This window comes from Brassica napus, chromosome C5 (genome assembly GCF_020379485.1).
Source record: "Brassica napus cultivar Da-Ae chromosome C5, Da-Ae, whole genome shotgun sequence".
In the NCBI taxonomy this organism is placed as follows: Eukaryota; Viridiplantae; Streptophyta; class Magnoliopsida; order Brassicales; family Brassicaceae; genus Brassica; species Brassica napus.
Genome location: NC_063448.1, coordinates 30291001 through 30308710, shown reverse-complemented (window position 1 = coordinate 30308710; position 17710 = coordinate 30291001). Strand labels below are relative to the sequence as shown.

General features: G+C 34.6%; 1 protein-coding gene and 1 pseudogene across 2 annotated transcripts; one reads left to right on the top strand and one right to left on the bottom strand.

Annotated features, from left to right (window-relative positions):
* The first annotated feature begins 275 nt into the window (after positions 1 to 275).
* On the top strand, positions 276 to 3751 carry LOC106373940 (annotated as a pseudogene).
* An 8257-nt stretch (positions 3752 to 12008) lies between these two features.
* On the bottom strand, positions 12009 to 16952 carry LOC106451804 (CBL-interacting serine/threonine-protein kinase 17). Of its 2 annotated transcripts, XM_013893783.3 has the most exons (11): positions 16499 to 16952; positions 16352 to 16414; positions 14005 to 14076; positions 13813 to 13920; positions 13630 to 13710; positions 13368 to 13547; positions 13101 to 13292; positions 12909 to 13013; positions 12703 to 12819; positions 12408 to 12545; positions 12009 to 12311 (listed from the first exon to the last, which is right to left on the bottom strand). In XM_013893783.3, exons 1-11 carry the CDS (start codon positions 16661 to 16663, stop codon positions 12276 to 12278), a joined length of 1257 nt encoding a protein of 418 aa, XP_013749237.2. In that variant the 5' UTR covers positions 16664 to 16952; the 3' UTR covers positions 12009 to 12275. The 2 variants fall into 2 exon arrangements, with proteins under 2 accessions (XP_013749237.2, XP_013749238.2); XM_013893784.3 differs by lacking the exon at positions 13630 to 13710 and having other exon boundaries at positions 16499 to 16951.
* Between the last annotated feature and the right edge of the window lie 758 nt (positions 16953 to 17710).

Genomic DNA, 17710 nt, shown 5'->3' with positions numbered 1-17710 from the left:
TGTGAGGTATCATGATCAGTTAGCTTGATCGGTTCGTCATCATCCTCATAGAGAATTCCCTTGCCTTTGATATCAACCATATGAGTTGATTTGGAACGGTACGAAGATCCCATTCGATAATCCTGGACACCAATACCTCTGCTGCTCTGCGATAGTGGAAGACGTAACAGAGCAAGCGGAGATCGAACCCGTCAAAACGAACCGTAGGTGAACGTGTAGATGAACGTAGAGATGAATAGAGCAGATCGGAGATCGGAGAGGAGATGAACGTGTAAATGAACGTGGAGCGAAAGACGGGAACTATGATCCACACGTCAATGAACGTGGAGATCCAGGCGATAGCCAAGTTTCAAAGGATACCTCAGCCGGAGATCGTTGCGTGGGAGAGACGTCAGGAAGAGATCGTTGCGTGGAGTGACCGCCGTACCACAAGGAGTGTATGGTAGTCTCCCTTGCGACACTGCAGAGCCGCCGGAAAACTGGATCACCGTCGGAGATGAACAAACCTGAGAATCGCCTTCTTCATCCCTCGAGAGCGGCTAGGTTACACTCTGATAAAACTGTAAATTTAAAAGCCATTGGGTGTGCACATTATACCATGTACATAATTTGTTTTTCATGTACACAAATTTTTTATTATCCACATGTACATCAATTAACTTGTAAAATAATACATAGCCACCATATAATATTTTAGATTTATTTGCAAGGATTCAAATGTACGCCTTATAAGTTGGATACATTTGCAAATTGCAGTATTTGCACGGTAGAAACCGTCCTGGTGTACACATATTTTTAAAACGTCACAGTTCGTCATGAGAGGAGCTCAATCAAAGCAGAGGATTGTGGCAAGAGAAGGTTCGGTTGGTGAGAGAAGGTCCTAGTGGTATGATAAGATCGTGTCGACAACCTTAAATTTTTGAGAATAAAGAAGTCTATGGCGGATTGGAGCTTTTCTTAGCCGTGTGTATTACGTTAGAGAGATGTTAAACCTCCGTGGATGACGACGGATTGAGCCATGGATCTATGTCTCTTCAAGCTTGCAACAGTGGATCTTTTTCTCTCCGAGCTTGAAATTTACAAAAGAGATGAGCTTTAAGCTGATGTGGTTTACATATCCATCGTTGTCCTCAAAGTCCTTGTCGTCTACGCCATCGTCGACACCGTCATCGTCTCTGTCACCGTCATCACCTCCGTCCCTGTCGTCGTCACCGTCATCTTCGTTCATTTACCCCTCTGTCGTTCTCTTCTTTGTCTCTGTGTTGGGTCGTTAATGAAATCTGGATCATTGGTATTGACTTTAGATCAATAAATCTAACGGTTAAAATTAGAGGTAGATATGTGTCAAATCATGTTTGATCTAGTTAATAAAATAATTTTTTTTCTTTTCCAAGTTACGTTAAATAGAAACTAATTTAGTTAGAAAGGAAATAATGAAAATGGGCTTAGTTTACATAAAGTGTCATAGGAGTGGAAACTGACCTAGTGTGTAATTAAAAACTAGAAATTGTCTTTGAATGTAATATTTTCTTTATAAACATCAAAACATTTAATTATAAAGAAAACAGAGACAACTCCAATGGCTTTGGATAAGGGTTTCAATAAAAACCATTTTTAAAAAAAAAAAATTGATAAACACCAATTTCATATAGTTAGGAGATAAAATAAGTTAGAAACCTTTTTGTATTCAAGAAAAAGAAGAAAGAAGAAACCTACTTAATATCAGATTAAGTTACTGCTTTGACGATTCTAAAATATGTATATATATGCATTTTGTTTTTGAAATGATTAAAGCTTAGAGAGCTACTGCCTCCCCTAAATCACTACAAAGATATTTTTCTATCCAAGATGATCATGTTTTGAGATGGACTCACATTCTGAGAGAAACTATAAGTGGGGCTTATTGGATTAGGGATTTCATCAAATTTTAGGATTTTGCCAAATCTTATCTTATTGGATTAGGTATTTATAAAAAGTTCTACGAATCCTCCCTTATTGAATGTAGCATTTATAAAAACCCTACCAAATCACCTCTTATTGTAAAATATGGATTTCATCAATGAGATTCATCAGAAATTATTTTAGATTATTGAAAACTATGATTTACTCTTCAAATCCAATAAAAAGAATACCATCTAAAGAGATGGAATTTAAGAAAAAACAATTATTTGATATTTGGGACAAGAGAACGGATCAGAGAGAAGCACTACGGCTCCAACATCATCCGCAAGTCACAGCTCTAGAACCGCTTCCTCTTCTCCATCCCTGGTATCCTCGCTCCCATCTCCGGCGTCACTATCCGCGATCTCGATCGATTCTCCACCAAAATCCCGTCCTCTACGTCAGCTTCCCTCCAGGGTCGACCAAACCTTTTTGGAACGATATTGTATCCGAAGAACAGATACTTGTCTCCGCAATTCTCTAGGTGGCAAAAACGTCTTATGCGATAACTATTTTGATGACATGAAAATCATGGTAGATTGGAACTAAAGAGGAAAACCCTGAAGAAGCCCGTCTTGATTTCCCTGAAGAATTGTCTCAGGCAGAGCAGACTGAGTTTGATTTCCGAGGTGTTGCAGGAGCAGTAGCAACAGCAGCTTCGGTTAAGACGGTTGCGACTCCTGAAACTGGTAGCCAACCAACGGAGACAGAGACAGAGACAGACTCACCTGAAGTTGAAATGGAGGAGCTTTTGTCTGATGATGGAGATTATATGGCTGATAAGATTCAAGTTACACCAGTTCAACTAACTCAGGTTCGACAGTCTCAGAAAATTTCTGGCAAGAAGTTCAAGTTTGCAGAAACTTCTCCAGAAAACTCTTCAGGTCAAAGTGAACTAGTTAAGACAATACATCTGATGAAGAAGATGGAAACCTGTGTTGGAATCTGACTTTCAATAAAAGGTCGTGAGGAACCTCAAGCTGATATTACTATTGCATCAGCAGGCAAGTTGCTTAATGAACTTCCAGCTAAAAAGGAAAAACCAATCATAAAAGACGGTAGCTCGTTACTCTAGCCAATATATTCAAGAAAGCAGAGCAGAAGACAGCTGGTCCTTCAAAGAAGAAATCATCATCGAAGGCCTAAGTTTTGTACTTTCGAGAAGAAATAGAGGTATGTTGTTTCTTGTGCTGTGAGAATGAACAAATCAAAGTATGATTCTTACACTGAAGAATCTGAGTTCAGTAGAGGAAAGTTGATTATATATATGGTTTGGATCTGTCTAACGATGGATTAAGTGGTGTTATCCCATCAGAATTGGAGTACTCTCAAAACTACGAAGCCATGAATCTATCTCACAATTTCTTGTCGAGCTCTATACAGGATATCTTCTCAAATCTGCTGGACATTGAGACCTTGATCTTTCTTATAACATGTTACATAGAAACATACCTCTTCAGCTAACAAACCTTACTTCTCTTGCGGTATTCAAGTCTCATGAACAATATATCATGTATCATTCTCCAAAGAAGACAATTTAGCACCTTCATCGAGAAAATGTGAAGGAGCACATAACAGAGGAGAAATAGAAGAGTTGGACTTTTGTTTGAACTCTGCAACCTATCAAAGAACGTTTTAATTTTTTTTCACCGTATGCGCAATCGTTACAAGACTATATTTCTTTATAATGTATAGTAATATCATTTGATATATATGTTTTAATATAAACCTAACAATCAGATTACGATTTTGTAGTTTACTGATTTAAGTTTTTGTTAAAAGAAATTTAAAAAGATTTTACCATATCCTACCAAATTCTCTTTTTAAATCTCCATCAAAATCTTTGAATTCAACAAACCCTCCATCAAAATCCTTGAATTCAACAAAACCCTCTAAATCTTAAAATTTTGAAAACCTTCTCAAATCCCTAATTCAATAAGCCTCCTTAAAATTCTTTCACAATATAACACCCACAATGAGATAGCTACAGTTACCATTTTATTCGTCAAAAACAAAATATGACACCCGACAAAAAAATAAAAATATCGTACCAAAAGAGAAAATATTTAAATACATCTTACATTTGATAAAAATAATTTGCACACACACATATATATATATATATATTTTCTTCTTTTTTTGCATCCATGAATAATCCAGTTAGGTTTAGTATAAAATGGGATTTTAAGAAATCAGTCCAATATAAATCTATTACCAAATAATGACTTCCAAATCCTTCTATGCATGAATATTTTTTCTAAAGTCTTTGAGTCACTCAGATAGACTTTTGTTTTACACATATTGCACTTCAAAATCTGATCGTACGAATTTGAGATTTTTTTGCAAAAAAAATCAAGAATCAAAAATAAAATAAAAGAGAAAATTTTGTACTTGGAAGAAAAAAGGCAATCTTTTAAAGTCGACACATGCTGAGTCTCCGGTGTCTGTGAATAATACTGAAAGATAATTTAAAAAGCAAAAAAAAAAAAAAGATTTAGTTAAGGTTACAACTTACAACAACTATTGGTTAGATGTTTCTTTGTTAAAAAAAATCCAGATTGACAAGTCATTAGAAGTTAAATTTGAACAAAATTTAAAACAATAACACTACAAGAAAACGTTTCAGTAACAACGAAGATTTACGATGAAAATATTTTCTCGTAAATTTGCAAGGTGTTTACAACGCAATTACGACGAGACCAAAATTCGTCGTAAACTCCATGGAACTTTACGACGCAAGTACGTGAAAAGCGAAAATAGTCGTAAACGTTACATCGACATTACAACGAATCATGTTACCGTTATACTTAGGTGAAAACGTGTATTCAATGTGCTTTAACTTACCTAAATTCGTGGTAAAGTCGTTTTAAATATTATGTTAAAACCATGTAAAATCCATGTAAAACATTCCTTGTAAAATCGTTGTTGTATTTCAACTACCCAACTCGAAAATTTCTCTATATATATGTCATTTCCCACAACTCTCTTCCTCACAACACACAAACGGAAAAAAAAAATCAGCAAAAAAAAATTTTCAAAAAAAAATCTAAGAAAAAAATAGCCGGTGCCGGTAGTATTTACGAGTTACGGAGTTGGATGTATTTGCACAAAGATTCCGACGGAAGGGTGACGAACACATTTCTTAACGGGCTAAAGACATTCATGCACCAGGCGGGCTGTACACCGATCACGCAGGAAAGCGGTACGATGTTATGCCCCTGTCGAAAATGCAAGAATTCAAAATTTGCACGTAGTGAAACTGTATGGAAGCATTTAGTAAACGAAGGATTTACACCACAATACTACATTTGGTATCAACATGGAGAGAGTTATGGGGGAAATGAAGCTAGTAGTAGTAATAATAATTTTGAGGATGCTCATCATAATGAAGAACCGAATCATGTGCATAATGAATATAATTATCATCAAGAGGAGCAGATGGTAGATCATGATAGTGTTCAAGATATGATTAGTGATGCATTTTTATAAACAACTACAACAATAGCTGATGGAACTGGAAATGTAGAAGAACCTAATTTGGATGCAAAAAAGTTTTATGAAATGCTAGATGCTGCAAATCAACCAATCTACACTGGTTGTAGAGAATGTCTCTCTAAATTGTCTCTAGCAGCTAGGATGATGAATATTAAAACGGATCATAATTTACCTGAGAATTGCATGGATGCATGGGCAGAGTTGTTTAAAGAGTATTTGCCAGAAGACAATGTGTCTGCTGAATCTTATTACGAGATTCAGAAATTGGTTTATAGTCTTGGGTTATCTTCGGAGATGATTGATGTTTGCATCGACAACTGCATGATCTACTGGAAGGAAGATGACAAGTTAGAAGAGTGTCGATTCTGCAAAAAACCACGATTCAAACCGCAAGGCCGTGGGAGGAATAGGGTACCGTACCAAAGGATGTGGTACCGTACCAAAGGATGTGGTACCTACCAATTACAGACAGATTGAAAAGATTATATCAATCTGAGAGGACTGCTGCGTCGATGAAGTGGCATGCTGAACATGTCCAGAGAGATAGTGAGGTTGCACATCCATCAGACGCAAGAGTGTGGAAACATTTCAACAAGGTACACGTAGATTTTGCTACAAATATTCGAAATGTCTATCTTGGGTTACACACTGATGGATTTAGTCCATTTGGAATGTCTACTAGACGATTTCTATTTTTGACCATATTAATCCCTGGGCCGAAGCATCCAAAACGGTCTCTTGATGTTTTTCTTCAACCGTTGATAGAAGAGCTAAAGCAATTGTGGTCAGAAGGGGTGAGGACGTACGATTGTTCCTTGAAAAACAATTTTACGATGCGAGCAATTCTGCTGTGGATGATAAGTGATTTCCCTGCTTATGGGATGTTTTCTGGCTGGACAACACATGAAAGATTATCTTGTCCATATTGTCTTGGATCAACGGATGCTTTTCAACTGAAGAATGGTAGGAAGAGTTGTTGGTTTGATTGTCATCGTCGCTTTCTTCCACTTGCTCATCCGTACAAAAGAAATAATACATTGTTTCGGAACAAAAAATTGTCAGAGACAGTCCTCCTCCATATCTCACCGGCCAGCAGATCGAAGCGGACATTGATTATTACGGAGCTCAGGAAACAGTTAAGGTTGGAGGAAATTGGCATGTTCCTGGAAATATGCCTGATGGGTATGGTGTCTCTCACAACTGGCATAAGAAGAGTATATTTTGGGAGCTACCCTATTGGAAGGATCTTCTCTTAAGCCACAATCTGGATGTCATGCATATTGAGAAGAATTTTTTTGAGAACATCATGAATACATTACTTAACGTACCTGGGAAGACAAAAGATAACAAAAAGTCAAGGATTGACTTACCTGATATTTACTCAAGAAGTGAGTTACATATCAAGAGCAATGGAAACGTTCATGTTCCCATCTTCCGGTTGTCATCAGAAGCCAAAACAACCTTGTTTGACTGGGTTGCATCAGAAGTTAAGTTTTCTGATGGTTATGTTTCAAATCTGTCAAGATGTGTTGAACGAGGTCAAAAGTTCTCCGGAATGAAGAGTCATGATTGTCATGTGTTTATGCAACGACTGCTTGCATTTGCTTTTGTCGAGCTCCTTCCAGAAAATGTCCATGAAGCACTTGCAGATAATTATAAATTTATAATATATATACATATGTTATGAAATGTTATTAATTTGATTACTTTTGCAATATACATCCTTCAGAGCATTTTTCAGAGATCTTAGCACACGTACGTTCAAGGAAGAAGTCATCGAACAACTTCATCAGAACATTCTGATCATATTGTGCAACCTGGAGAAGATATTTCCTCCTTCATTTTTTAACGTCATGGAGCATCTAGTTGTCCACCTACCGTATGAATCATTGCTTCGTGGACCTGTTCACAACGGATGGATGTATCCGTATGAGCGACAGATGAAACATTTGAAGGGGAAAGTAAGAAATCTTGCAAAGGTTGAAGGTTCAATAGTTGCGGGGAGTTTGACAGCCGAAACATCTAACTTCACATCATACTACTTTGCTCCAACTGTACGTACGAGAAAAAGAGTTCCTAGAAGATATGATGATGGTGGAGTACCGACATCATATCCAATTGATGGTGTTCCTGGCATTTTCTGCGAAATTGGACGGTTTGGTGGTAAAACGAAAGAAGTATGGTGGTCATGTGAAGAGGATAAACATAGTGCCCACACTTATATTCTGCTCAACTGCGAGGATGCAATGACCCGTTACTTTGAAAGGTAAATATTTTTGTGAATGATAATTATATGAATTGAAGTTAATTATGTATGACTTGATTATTTGTTTAATTTGCAGCATGTTTGTATCTCAAGTTGAAGAAGCAATACCAGGAATATCTGCAATTGATGTGGACACACGTAAAGATAAGTACTTTTTCAAGTGGTTAAAATCACATGTACGTAATATATCTCATACATTGATTAATTAAGTAAGTGTTTTGATACTTCAACATTAATTAAGAAAATCTCCTTTTTGCAGGTTGATTATGACGATCCATATTATCCCGTATGGTTTCACGAATTGGTTCAAGGTCCAGTTGCAAAGGTCACCACATCATCTATGTATTTCACACGAAGATTTACCTTTCACGCATACGAGTATGGGAGACATCGGACAACGAGTAACTACGGAATATGTGTGAAAGGTGAAACAGACTTTTACGAGATATTGCAGGAGATTATTGAAGTGGACTTTCCGGGGTTATTGAAGCTAAAATGCGTCCTCTTCAAATGTGAATGGTTCAATCTTGTTGTGAACTGAGGGATTCGGTATAACAAATTTGGTGCTGTGTATGTCAATTATGGGAGAAGATACAACAAATTTGAGCATTTCATTTTAGCTTCACAAGCCGAGCAAGTTAGCTTCCTTCCTTATCCTCGGCTTCGAACTTCCCAGATAAACTGGGTAGCTGCTATCAAAATTACACCTCGTGGACGCATTGTCGCTGGAGAAGAACCGCCCTTGCAAGAAGAAGACGCTATCACTGAAGTTGAGGTACCAGAACAACCAACTGATGAAATCCTTTTGATCGACCCGCAAAACTTTCAATATGGAGATATTCCCGAAGATGCAACAGATGAAGCACGTGAAGACGAGTTTGAGAGAAGCGACGATGATGATTGTAATGATAGTGATGAGAACGAAAACGATTTAGAGTGATGTAGTATTGATGAGAACGAAAACGATTTAGAGTAATGTAATATATGTAACAAATGTTGTATTTCTCTATTGTAATGTATGTTTAAAGAAATATTGTTTTTTTACCATCTTAATGTATGTGTAACAAAAGTTGTTTTATATAATTTTTCATCTTTAGTTTTTAAAAATTTATATGGAGTTTTAGGGTTTAAGTTGGAGAAAGAGTAAGAAGTAGTAAAGAATAAGATATGATGTTAGATGATATGTGACTTTGGGGTTTAGGGATTTCATTCTCGGTGTTTAGGGTTAAGCGTCGTAAAATCCTTGTAAAATTAACACGGGCTTCGTAATTTCGTCGTAAATGGAAAAAGACGGGCCTGGTAAATTCGTCGTAAATGAAAAAACGCGGGCCTGGTAACTTCGTCGTAAATGGAAAAGCCTGGTAAACCTATTCAACGTAATTTCGTCGTAAACGGAAAAACACGGGTCTGGTAATTTCGTCGTAAATGGAAAAACACAGGCCTGGTAACTTCGTCGTAGATGGAAAAACGCGGGCCTGGTAACGTTTTCGTAATACTACGTCGCGTTTACGACGAATCGTTATCTATATAATGAAACGCCGAGAGCGAGGCTGCGTCGTTCATTCCTCCCAAACTCCTTTGCTCTCCCTCTAAGGTAAACTCTCTTCCCTCTTTTTTTTTTTTAAAGTTAGTTTAGGTGGTTAATTAGTTAGGTAATTAGTTTAGATGATTAATTAGGTAATTAGTTTAGGTGATTAGTTAGGTGATGGAATACTAGTTTAGGTGATTAGTTAGGTAACGGGATAATTTTTTAATTATGTCGTAATTGATTAAATTTATTTTAATTTTTTTTAGATGGCTCCTAGGAGGAAATCAGCAGCACCTACTTATGCCCAGTTGTTTTGCGATGGTTCCGGTACATCTTCTTCCAGTCCATCGTCTTCCGATGCAGTTCCAGACTCTCAGCCTTCTCAGAGAGTTGCTTGGAGTCCTCCTCCTCCACCGCAGATGCCTCCACCTCCTCCTCCAGCGGCTGCACCTCAGCCTGTCCCAGAAGGTGCAGTTCATCCGGATTTGCGTGTGCCTTCACATGCCCCATTCGCGAGATATACGGTGGAGGATTTGCTTGCCCAGCCTGGTCGGGAGGGTTTGGATGTTCTAGACCCCGATAGACCCCGAGGAACTTATTGGTAAGTTATTAATTTTTATTACATTAAACTTTAAATTATTTTTATTTTTTAACGGTTACATTCTTTTTTTTTCAGGTTTGGGGCTAACAACCGTGTTAGCCGGAGCGTTTCGAAGATGATTAAGGGTTATTACGACGGGGCATATCCGAACTGGAGCAAGACACCAAATCACGTTAAGATCACTTGGTTTAAATGTTTTGCGGTAAGATTTTTAAATTTAATTAAATTTTCACTTTTAAATATATATATATATATATATATATATATATATTTTTAAAAAAATATTTATTATTAATTATAATTTCTTTAAAAATTTTGTATTTCAGCAAAAGTGGCATTGGTCTTTGGGAATCACCGAGAGGGTGAAGGCGGAATTCGTTGCAAAGGCAAAGACAGTCTCCGATTGGAAGGACAAGTGGGAGATCTACGGGTATGAGGGAAAGTCCATTGAGCTCACGAAGGATGTGTGGGATGACCCCATCGCCTATTGGGAGCACCTCTCTTCGATCAAAAAGGCCAATTCGTGCTCGGCTTCTCGAAGAACGAAGGATAAAGATGGTCATTTGCTCATGCTTCACAGAACCGGACAAAAACCTCATGCAGGAATCCATCTAGAAGCTGTAAGTTTTGTTTTAAATATTTATTTTGAAATTTTCAATTAATTTAATTTTTAATATTTAATTTAATTTTTTTTTTGTAGTTAGAGAAGACGGGAGTCTTACCATCTCTGTCTGACCTATTCAAGATGACTCACGCCACATCCGACGGAGTTTTTGTGGATCCTGCATCTGAGAAACTCTTCCAAGCAGTGGCTTCTCGATTGAAGAACGGAAGACGCAACTAACCTAGGAGTCTCCCGATGGATTACCCGTCACATTGTCCACCGAAGACGCCGACAGAATATTCGAAGAGGTACAACTTAAAATTTTTGTTTACATTATTTTTAATATTTTAACATAATTAACTATATTAATATAAGTTTTAATTTTATAGGTGGCTCGTAAAAAGAAGGGACGGATAGTCGGTATAGGCTCTGTTAACAAAGTTGCAAGGGCAACTTCGTCATACACTTCGAAACGGGATGAAGAGACTTCTCAGATGAAAGCTCGAATGGATAGCCAGCAGGTTCGTTTAGACTCTCTTGAGGATTTGCTAGATGTGATGGTCGTGGGAAACCCGGTTATGCAGAGAATGTTGAGTGAGAGACGAACCGCTCTTGGGTTGAACATTAAAATTAAGATTAAATAAACAATTTTGTTTACTTTAAATTATATTTAAGAATAAATATAAGATAGATTTTTATCTATTTTTGGATCAAATATATTAAATAAATTTGTATAAAATTAATTAAAATAAAATTTGTATAATTATCAAAAATTATAAAAAGTATTTCTAAATTTTAGATATATAAATGAAGATAAGAATATTACGATTAAAAATTAATGATTTTTTAAAATATGGAAACATTGATCAGCAATAAAATTGTATAATTATAGAAAATATAAATAAATAATATTTCAAAATTTGTAAATTATTAATATATTTCTGTTATTATATTATTTAATATAATATTTGAATAGATTTATTTTAATGATGATGTATAATTTACTACCATATTCTAAATATTTACTAAAGATAAAAATAAACATTAAATGTAATTGTCCATGTCACGTTTTGGCATAAGCTATGTCATAATTTCTATTATGTCATATCACATTTATTTAGTGAAAATGATTGTCCAGAAAATATGTGTCAAAATCACTTTGCAAATAATGTCCAAAAGATATTTTATGTGTTTTTTTTTTCAAATTGATCAATCAAAAATATCTTTAATAAAATCTTAAATTTCAAAATTTCTATCGTATATTTAGTAAATAAATATATTCTCAAATATTATTCTTAAATTTATATTATTAAATAACCAAAATTTTATCAAATAAATTATAATAAAATAGTAATCAATCATCCTATAAATTATAATAAAGTAGTAATATTATATTGTTACAGATACTGTTTAAGTTCTTTTACCATTGGAAATGCTAGACCATTGTAGAAAACGATGAAAGAGACAAAGTACTTGATTATAATGTACATGTTAAATCAGCTATACAAGAAAATATCATATGCTTAAAAAATCATATGCTCAATTATCTGTTTAATTGCTTCTTATGAACAGATAGAGAAAATATCATATGCTTAAATATCTGTTTAAATTGCTGCTGATGTACAGATAGAGAAACAAAATGTATTGTTTACAATAGAACCTAATTGTGGCCTTGTCTTTTTGAATGTTATGTACCGATTTTATACAAAGAAAAATTAATAGAAAAAAAACTTTTTTTCATATATCCTCTATCATCCCGGATTATTTGAATAGTCGACATTTGTTTCTGCTACTGGCTACCTTAAAAGCTGTTGTACTTGCAATGATATTGTATGACACATCATGTGTCCAATTCGTTTGATAATCTCTCGCATAACTGCACCAACCCAAAAGCGATAAGTTGTTTTAGGTCAATATTGGAAAAATATATATACAAAGAGACCAAATAATAGTTACATGAATTTATTAATACCTGATTATATAGACATGAATCGCCATGTGATTTTCTCAGTTCAACCACATTCAGCAAAGGGATTATCTCGAAAACCTCAGCCGTTACTGATAACCCGCCTTGCCCTTTCCGAGTACTCTCTTCTTGGATTGCTTTTAACTGAAGCAACATCACTTCGCAGCTTTAGAAACCATTAAAAGTCTATACATCATCTCAAGTTTTTTTTTTTGGCTAAAATTTGTACATCATCTCAAGTTGCAGTTAAAGAAAAAGCTAGACATTTCAAGTAGTAGATAAGAACAAAAGGAGATGTCACCATTGTGTGCTTCTTTTGTACACAGAAACCCATCTCCATTAGGACTGTTTTGATTTTGTCCAACACATCTACGACTGGCTTATTTGTCGTGAATCTTATCTGCCTCTCTGACACGTTCTGAACCAGTGCATAAAGATATACACGTTTATTGTGAAGCAAAGAATAGTCTTGATACATAGCAAACGAAGAAAAGAAGGTATCGTTACCTCTGTCTCAAACAAACCGGAGAGGTCAAGAAACAATGACATTCCGATCAACTGAAAGGCATTGATGACGGTTGGTGAATCAGAGGTCTTCTCTTCTTCATATACCTTAATCATAATAACCAAAGAGACAAGACTCTGATCAAAGCAATGCACTTGGTATAAGAACCAGGATAAGAGGCAACATAGTCTTACATCTTGGATTGAGATTGCATCGTCTTCATCATGGCAATTGGACGAAGTACTGTAGTCATGCTTGAACCAGTCATTGGCCTTAATACCTGCGATTGTTATCCTCGTCATTGGATTTGGATCAAGCATTCTCTTGATCATGGTTTTAGCACCCGGTGATATCCATCTAGGTATTGGGGGGTCCCCTTTGACTATCTGGAATGGCAGTAGCGCTTTTTGTTATGTTTCTTCAAACATAAACTAAACTATAGAAAGAAAAAAAAACAGTACCTTCCGGCAAATAGCCGCCAGGTTTGTATCATCAAAAGGGAGACATCCCGTAAGAATAGCATACAAGATTACTCCACATGACCATATATCCGATGCAGCACCATCATAGCCCTTGTTGACTAAAACCTCAGGAGCGACATAGTTAGGACTTCCACAGGCTGTATGTAGCAACCCATCTTCCTAGAATGTCAAACCCGAAAAATGTTGGGACATATGTACGTTTTTTGCTGATGTATATATGTTTAGGCTATTTGGAAAATACCCTAAAATGCTGAGGCAGAGCACTAAGGCCAAAATCAGTGATCTTAATGTGACCCTTTGCATCAAGAAGAACATTCTCTAGCTACGTACAGAAAGTGACATTGGCATAAAAAAAAAGTGGGACATATTACAGGAAACGTTTTATGTTCTTGATGGGTCAGGAAAACGTGTACACACAACAGACCTTGAGATCCCTGTGGAAAACGCCTTTGTAATGACAATAGTTGAGTCCATCAATTAACTGCTGAAACATTTTTCTTCCTTCTCTCTCCGAAATCTTTCCTTCGCAGACCTAAGAGAAATCAGAGCATGTCTTTAGAAACCAACTTTTTGGCTAACTAACAAAATTGTCACCGTAGCAATACATGAATCTTACAATTCTGTCAAATAAGTCTCCTCCAGTGACATATTCAAGGACCATGTAAATGTTGGTTTTGCTAGCTAAGACCTGCAAGTCGACAATAAATAATTGGCTTATCAATGATATAAAATAGAGAAGCTTAGGTATTTAAAATAAACTTCGAGACCATAAGTTAGAAAAATATCAGAGAAGCTCCCATCTTCAAGCAAAAACATAGACCAAGTCTTTTTTTTTTTTTTTTGAACACATCATAGACCAAGTCTATTAATTCAACGTTAAGAACCAACTATTTTGGTTGCTTGAAAGAAAATTAATCTTTAACTCATATTTATTTGGTCATCAAAATTAGAAGTCATCAAGATACTAAAAGTACAAAAATGATTTAATTATATGTTAAGCGTGGCCTTTATAACAACATTAATGAAAACATTCAGGAGGGGAAGTAGTAAGTAGGTTCGCCAAACAATATGAATTAATTATTTCATATTTAATATTTAAAAAAAACAAAATATTGTGAGTTTATATCATAATTTTAAAATAACAAAGTAAAAATAAATAAAAAATCTAGTTGCAAAAATGAAAAAAAATTTAAATTATTTTTTAACACCGTCAGCAAAACACTAAACCCTAAACCGTAAACTCTAAACCCTTGGATACATCTTAAACCCTTGGGTGAACCATGAACTCTTGGATAAATTCTAAATCCACAAATCAAAAATACTAAACAATAAATCTTAAAAATCTAAAATCAAAGGGTTTACGGGTTAGGATTAAGGGTTTAGTGTTTTTAAGATTTAGTGTTTATTGCTTTTGATTTAGGGTTTAGGATTTATCCAAAATTTATGGTTTTTCCAAGAGTTTGGGGTTTACCCAAAGATTTAGGGTTTAGGATTTATGGTTTAGTGTTTTGCTTACAGCGTTAAAAATTTTCTTAAAAATTTTCTTCTTTTTGTGACTAGTATTTTTTTTATTTATATTTAAAAAAAAAATCATGATATATATTAAAAATATATTGTTTTCTTTTTTAAAAGATATTAATATGAAATAAATAACTTCTATTTGGTTGGTGAACATAGGGTGAATCTACCAATAACGAAGGGGACTTTTGTTCGCAAGTTCTTGACCACAAAAGATGAGAAGATACTTTTTCAAAAGCAACAAATAAAGTTCAATTGCATCAAAAAAACAAACAAAGTTTAATGTCTTTTTGTCAAAACTCTCTAGTTAATAAGAAATAAAATAATAATGGAGGGCCCGAAAATTTGGTCGGTACACCCCATACATTGTTTTCAAATAATACAGAAAACAATTGATATAAATGTTGGATCGAATTGGGATCAGAAAATTCTCTCGGATAGCCGTTTTTAAATTTTTGGCACAAAAATAACTTTAAAAATAATCAAAATAGTCTTTTTTTATTTTAAAAATTTTAATATTTATTTTTTATTTTTTTTTAAATTTGAAATCCTATCCCAAAACTCAACTCATTAACTCTAAACCCTGAATCTAGATTAGTTAATCATAGGATAAATATATATTTTTACTCTTTAAAAAACTTATTTTGATCATTTTTTCATTAATGACTATTTTTGTGACAAATACTTAAAAAAAATTATCCTAGAAAAAATTTTATTGGAAGATTTCCTTAAACAGTTTCTAAAATTATTTATACCATCAAGCAGATTCAACCACAATAATTCAAGATTTCCATAAAAATCGTGCAACAATTACTTCATGAAGTGTTAGTTATTTTTGTGTCAGTAATGAAATTGTAATACGACATTTGAATGTTGATAAGATTTTTGTCTAAAGTAACTCTGTGTCTAAATAGAATTTATGGATCTCAACTATATATATTAAAAACTACTTCATGTTATCTGGTAATGTTTGGATTTTTTTTTTTGGTTTTTATTGTCTGAATTAAGAATCGTGAACATGATGACATTGTCGATATTAAAAAATGGGACCGACCCCAGAATTGAAATTGTCATCAAATCCATGGCCATTAATGGGGGAAACAATATTTAATTTTTTTAAAATATATAAAAGTTAAGCGTGTCTATTTAACAACGTGAAGAGAAGATTAAGAAATTAGAAAAGAACTAAACTTAAGAAAAAAACAACTAACCAAGATATTTTAGAAAGCAAACAAAATAAAAAGGTTTCAGAGGTTTGTTTAATCCCCGTTAATCATCGTCAAAACATTCTCTAATATTTTGACGAACTTATACCCAGATAATAGAATCATGGTTTCCTTAAGCTGTAATAGAGAATCTTTACGTTATCATCTTTTCCGTGACAAAGAACACAATCACAAGTATCCAAGTTTCTCCAGTAAAATGATTGCAAAGTAGTTAATTACCTCATGTAATCTGACAATGTTGGGATGCTTCAACACTTTGAGTGTGCGGATCTCTCTCTTAATCTATCAAAATTGATTTTTGTAAGCCTTGGAATTCACCTTTCAATAATTCTAAAGAAGAAAAGAAGAGATGGAAAATGGAACAACCTGCAAGGAGACGTTAAGACGAGAGATACGAGACTTGTCGATGATTTTGACGGCGAAAGATTGTCCTGAAACAGTATCTCTGGCGAGTTTGACATTCGCAGAGTTTCCTTCACCAAGCGTCCTCCCAAGCTCGTATTTTCCAACACGCATTTCCTTCGTCACCATCCAAGAATCTAAACCACTCGGTCGCTGTACAATTTCTCTCGATAGATTGAGCAAACGAGGATGAGATTGAGCTATGAATCTGTGGATATGTATGAGACTTTGAGGAGAAGAAATAAAAAAACACACGCCACTTCCTTTTTGCTTCCTCCTTCACCCTTCTTCTATGCAATTCTTCTATTGGATTATGTATTCTCTTTTTCTCTCTTGGTAATCCGTGATTAACTAAAAGGAAACTTCTATAATAATTTCCTTGTAAACAAAATAAATTATTAATGTTGTTGTTTTCTTATTATATGCTGTCTTATCTACTCCACGACCATTCCACTCTGTTCACAAATTCACAATGCAACGTGTAATAATGTTTTATAACAATTTAAAAAAAAAATACATTTATAACAAATTTTTTATAAAAAAAAAAGACAAAAATAGCACTAAATCAAGTTTTTGTTCCCAAACTAGCATTCAAGGTCAAAAGTCACAAAAATAGCACTTAATGTTTTATCAAAAGTCATAAACTTAGGGTTTAGAGTTAAAGGGTGGGGTTTAGGATTTAGGGTTTAGGACTTAGGGTTTAGAGTTTAGGGTTTAGGGTTTAGAGTTTAGGGTTTAGGGTTTATGGTTTAGGGTTTAGGGTTTAGGGTTTAGGGTTTAGAGTTTAGGGTTTAGGGTTTAGGGTTTAGAGCTGAGAAATGAGGTTTTGGGGATAAGATTTCAAATTTTGAAAAATAAAAAAATTAAAATTTTCAAAGGATAAACTTAGAAATGTGCTATTTTGGTCATTTTAGTTTTGAAGTGCTATTTTTGTGATATAAACTTAGAAAGGTGCTATTTTGAAAATTTGCCATTTTTTTTATAAAACATATTTTCTCTATAGGACGATTCAAACACCTCACGGATAAAATCGTATTTATTACCACATCATATGATTGTATGCATCAATGCATGACTATTCGTGTTTTATAATAATAATATATGTTTTTATCTAAATAAGCATATGCTCACGACACCATTATCCCTCGAAAAAAGACACCATAATAGCGGATAAGC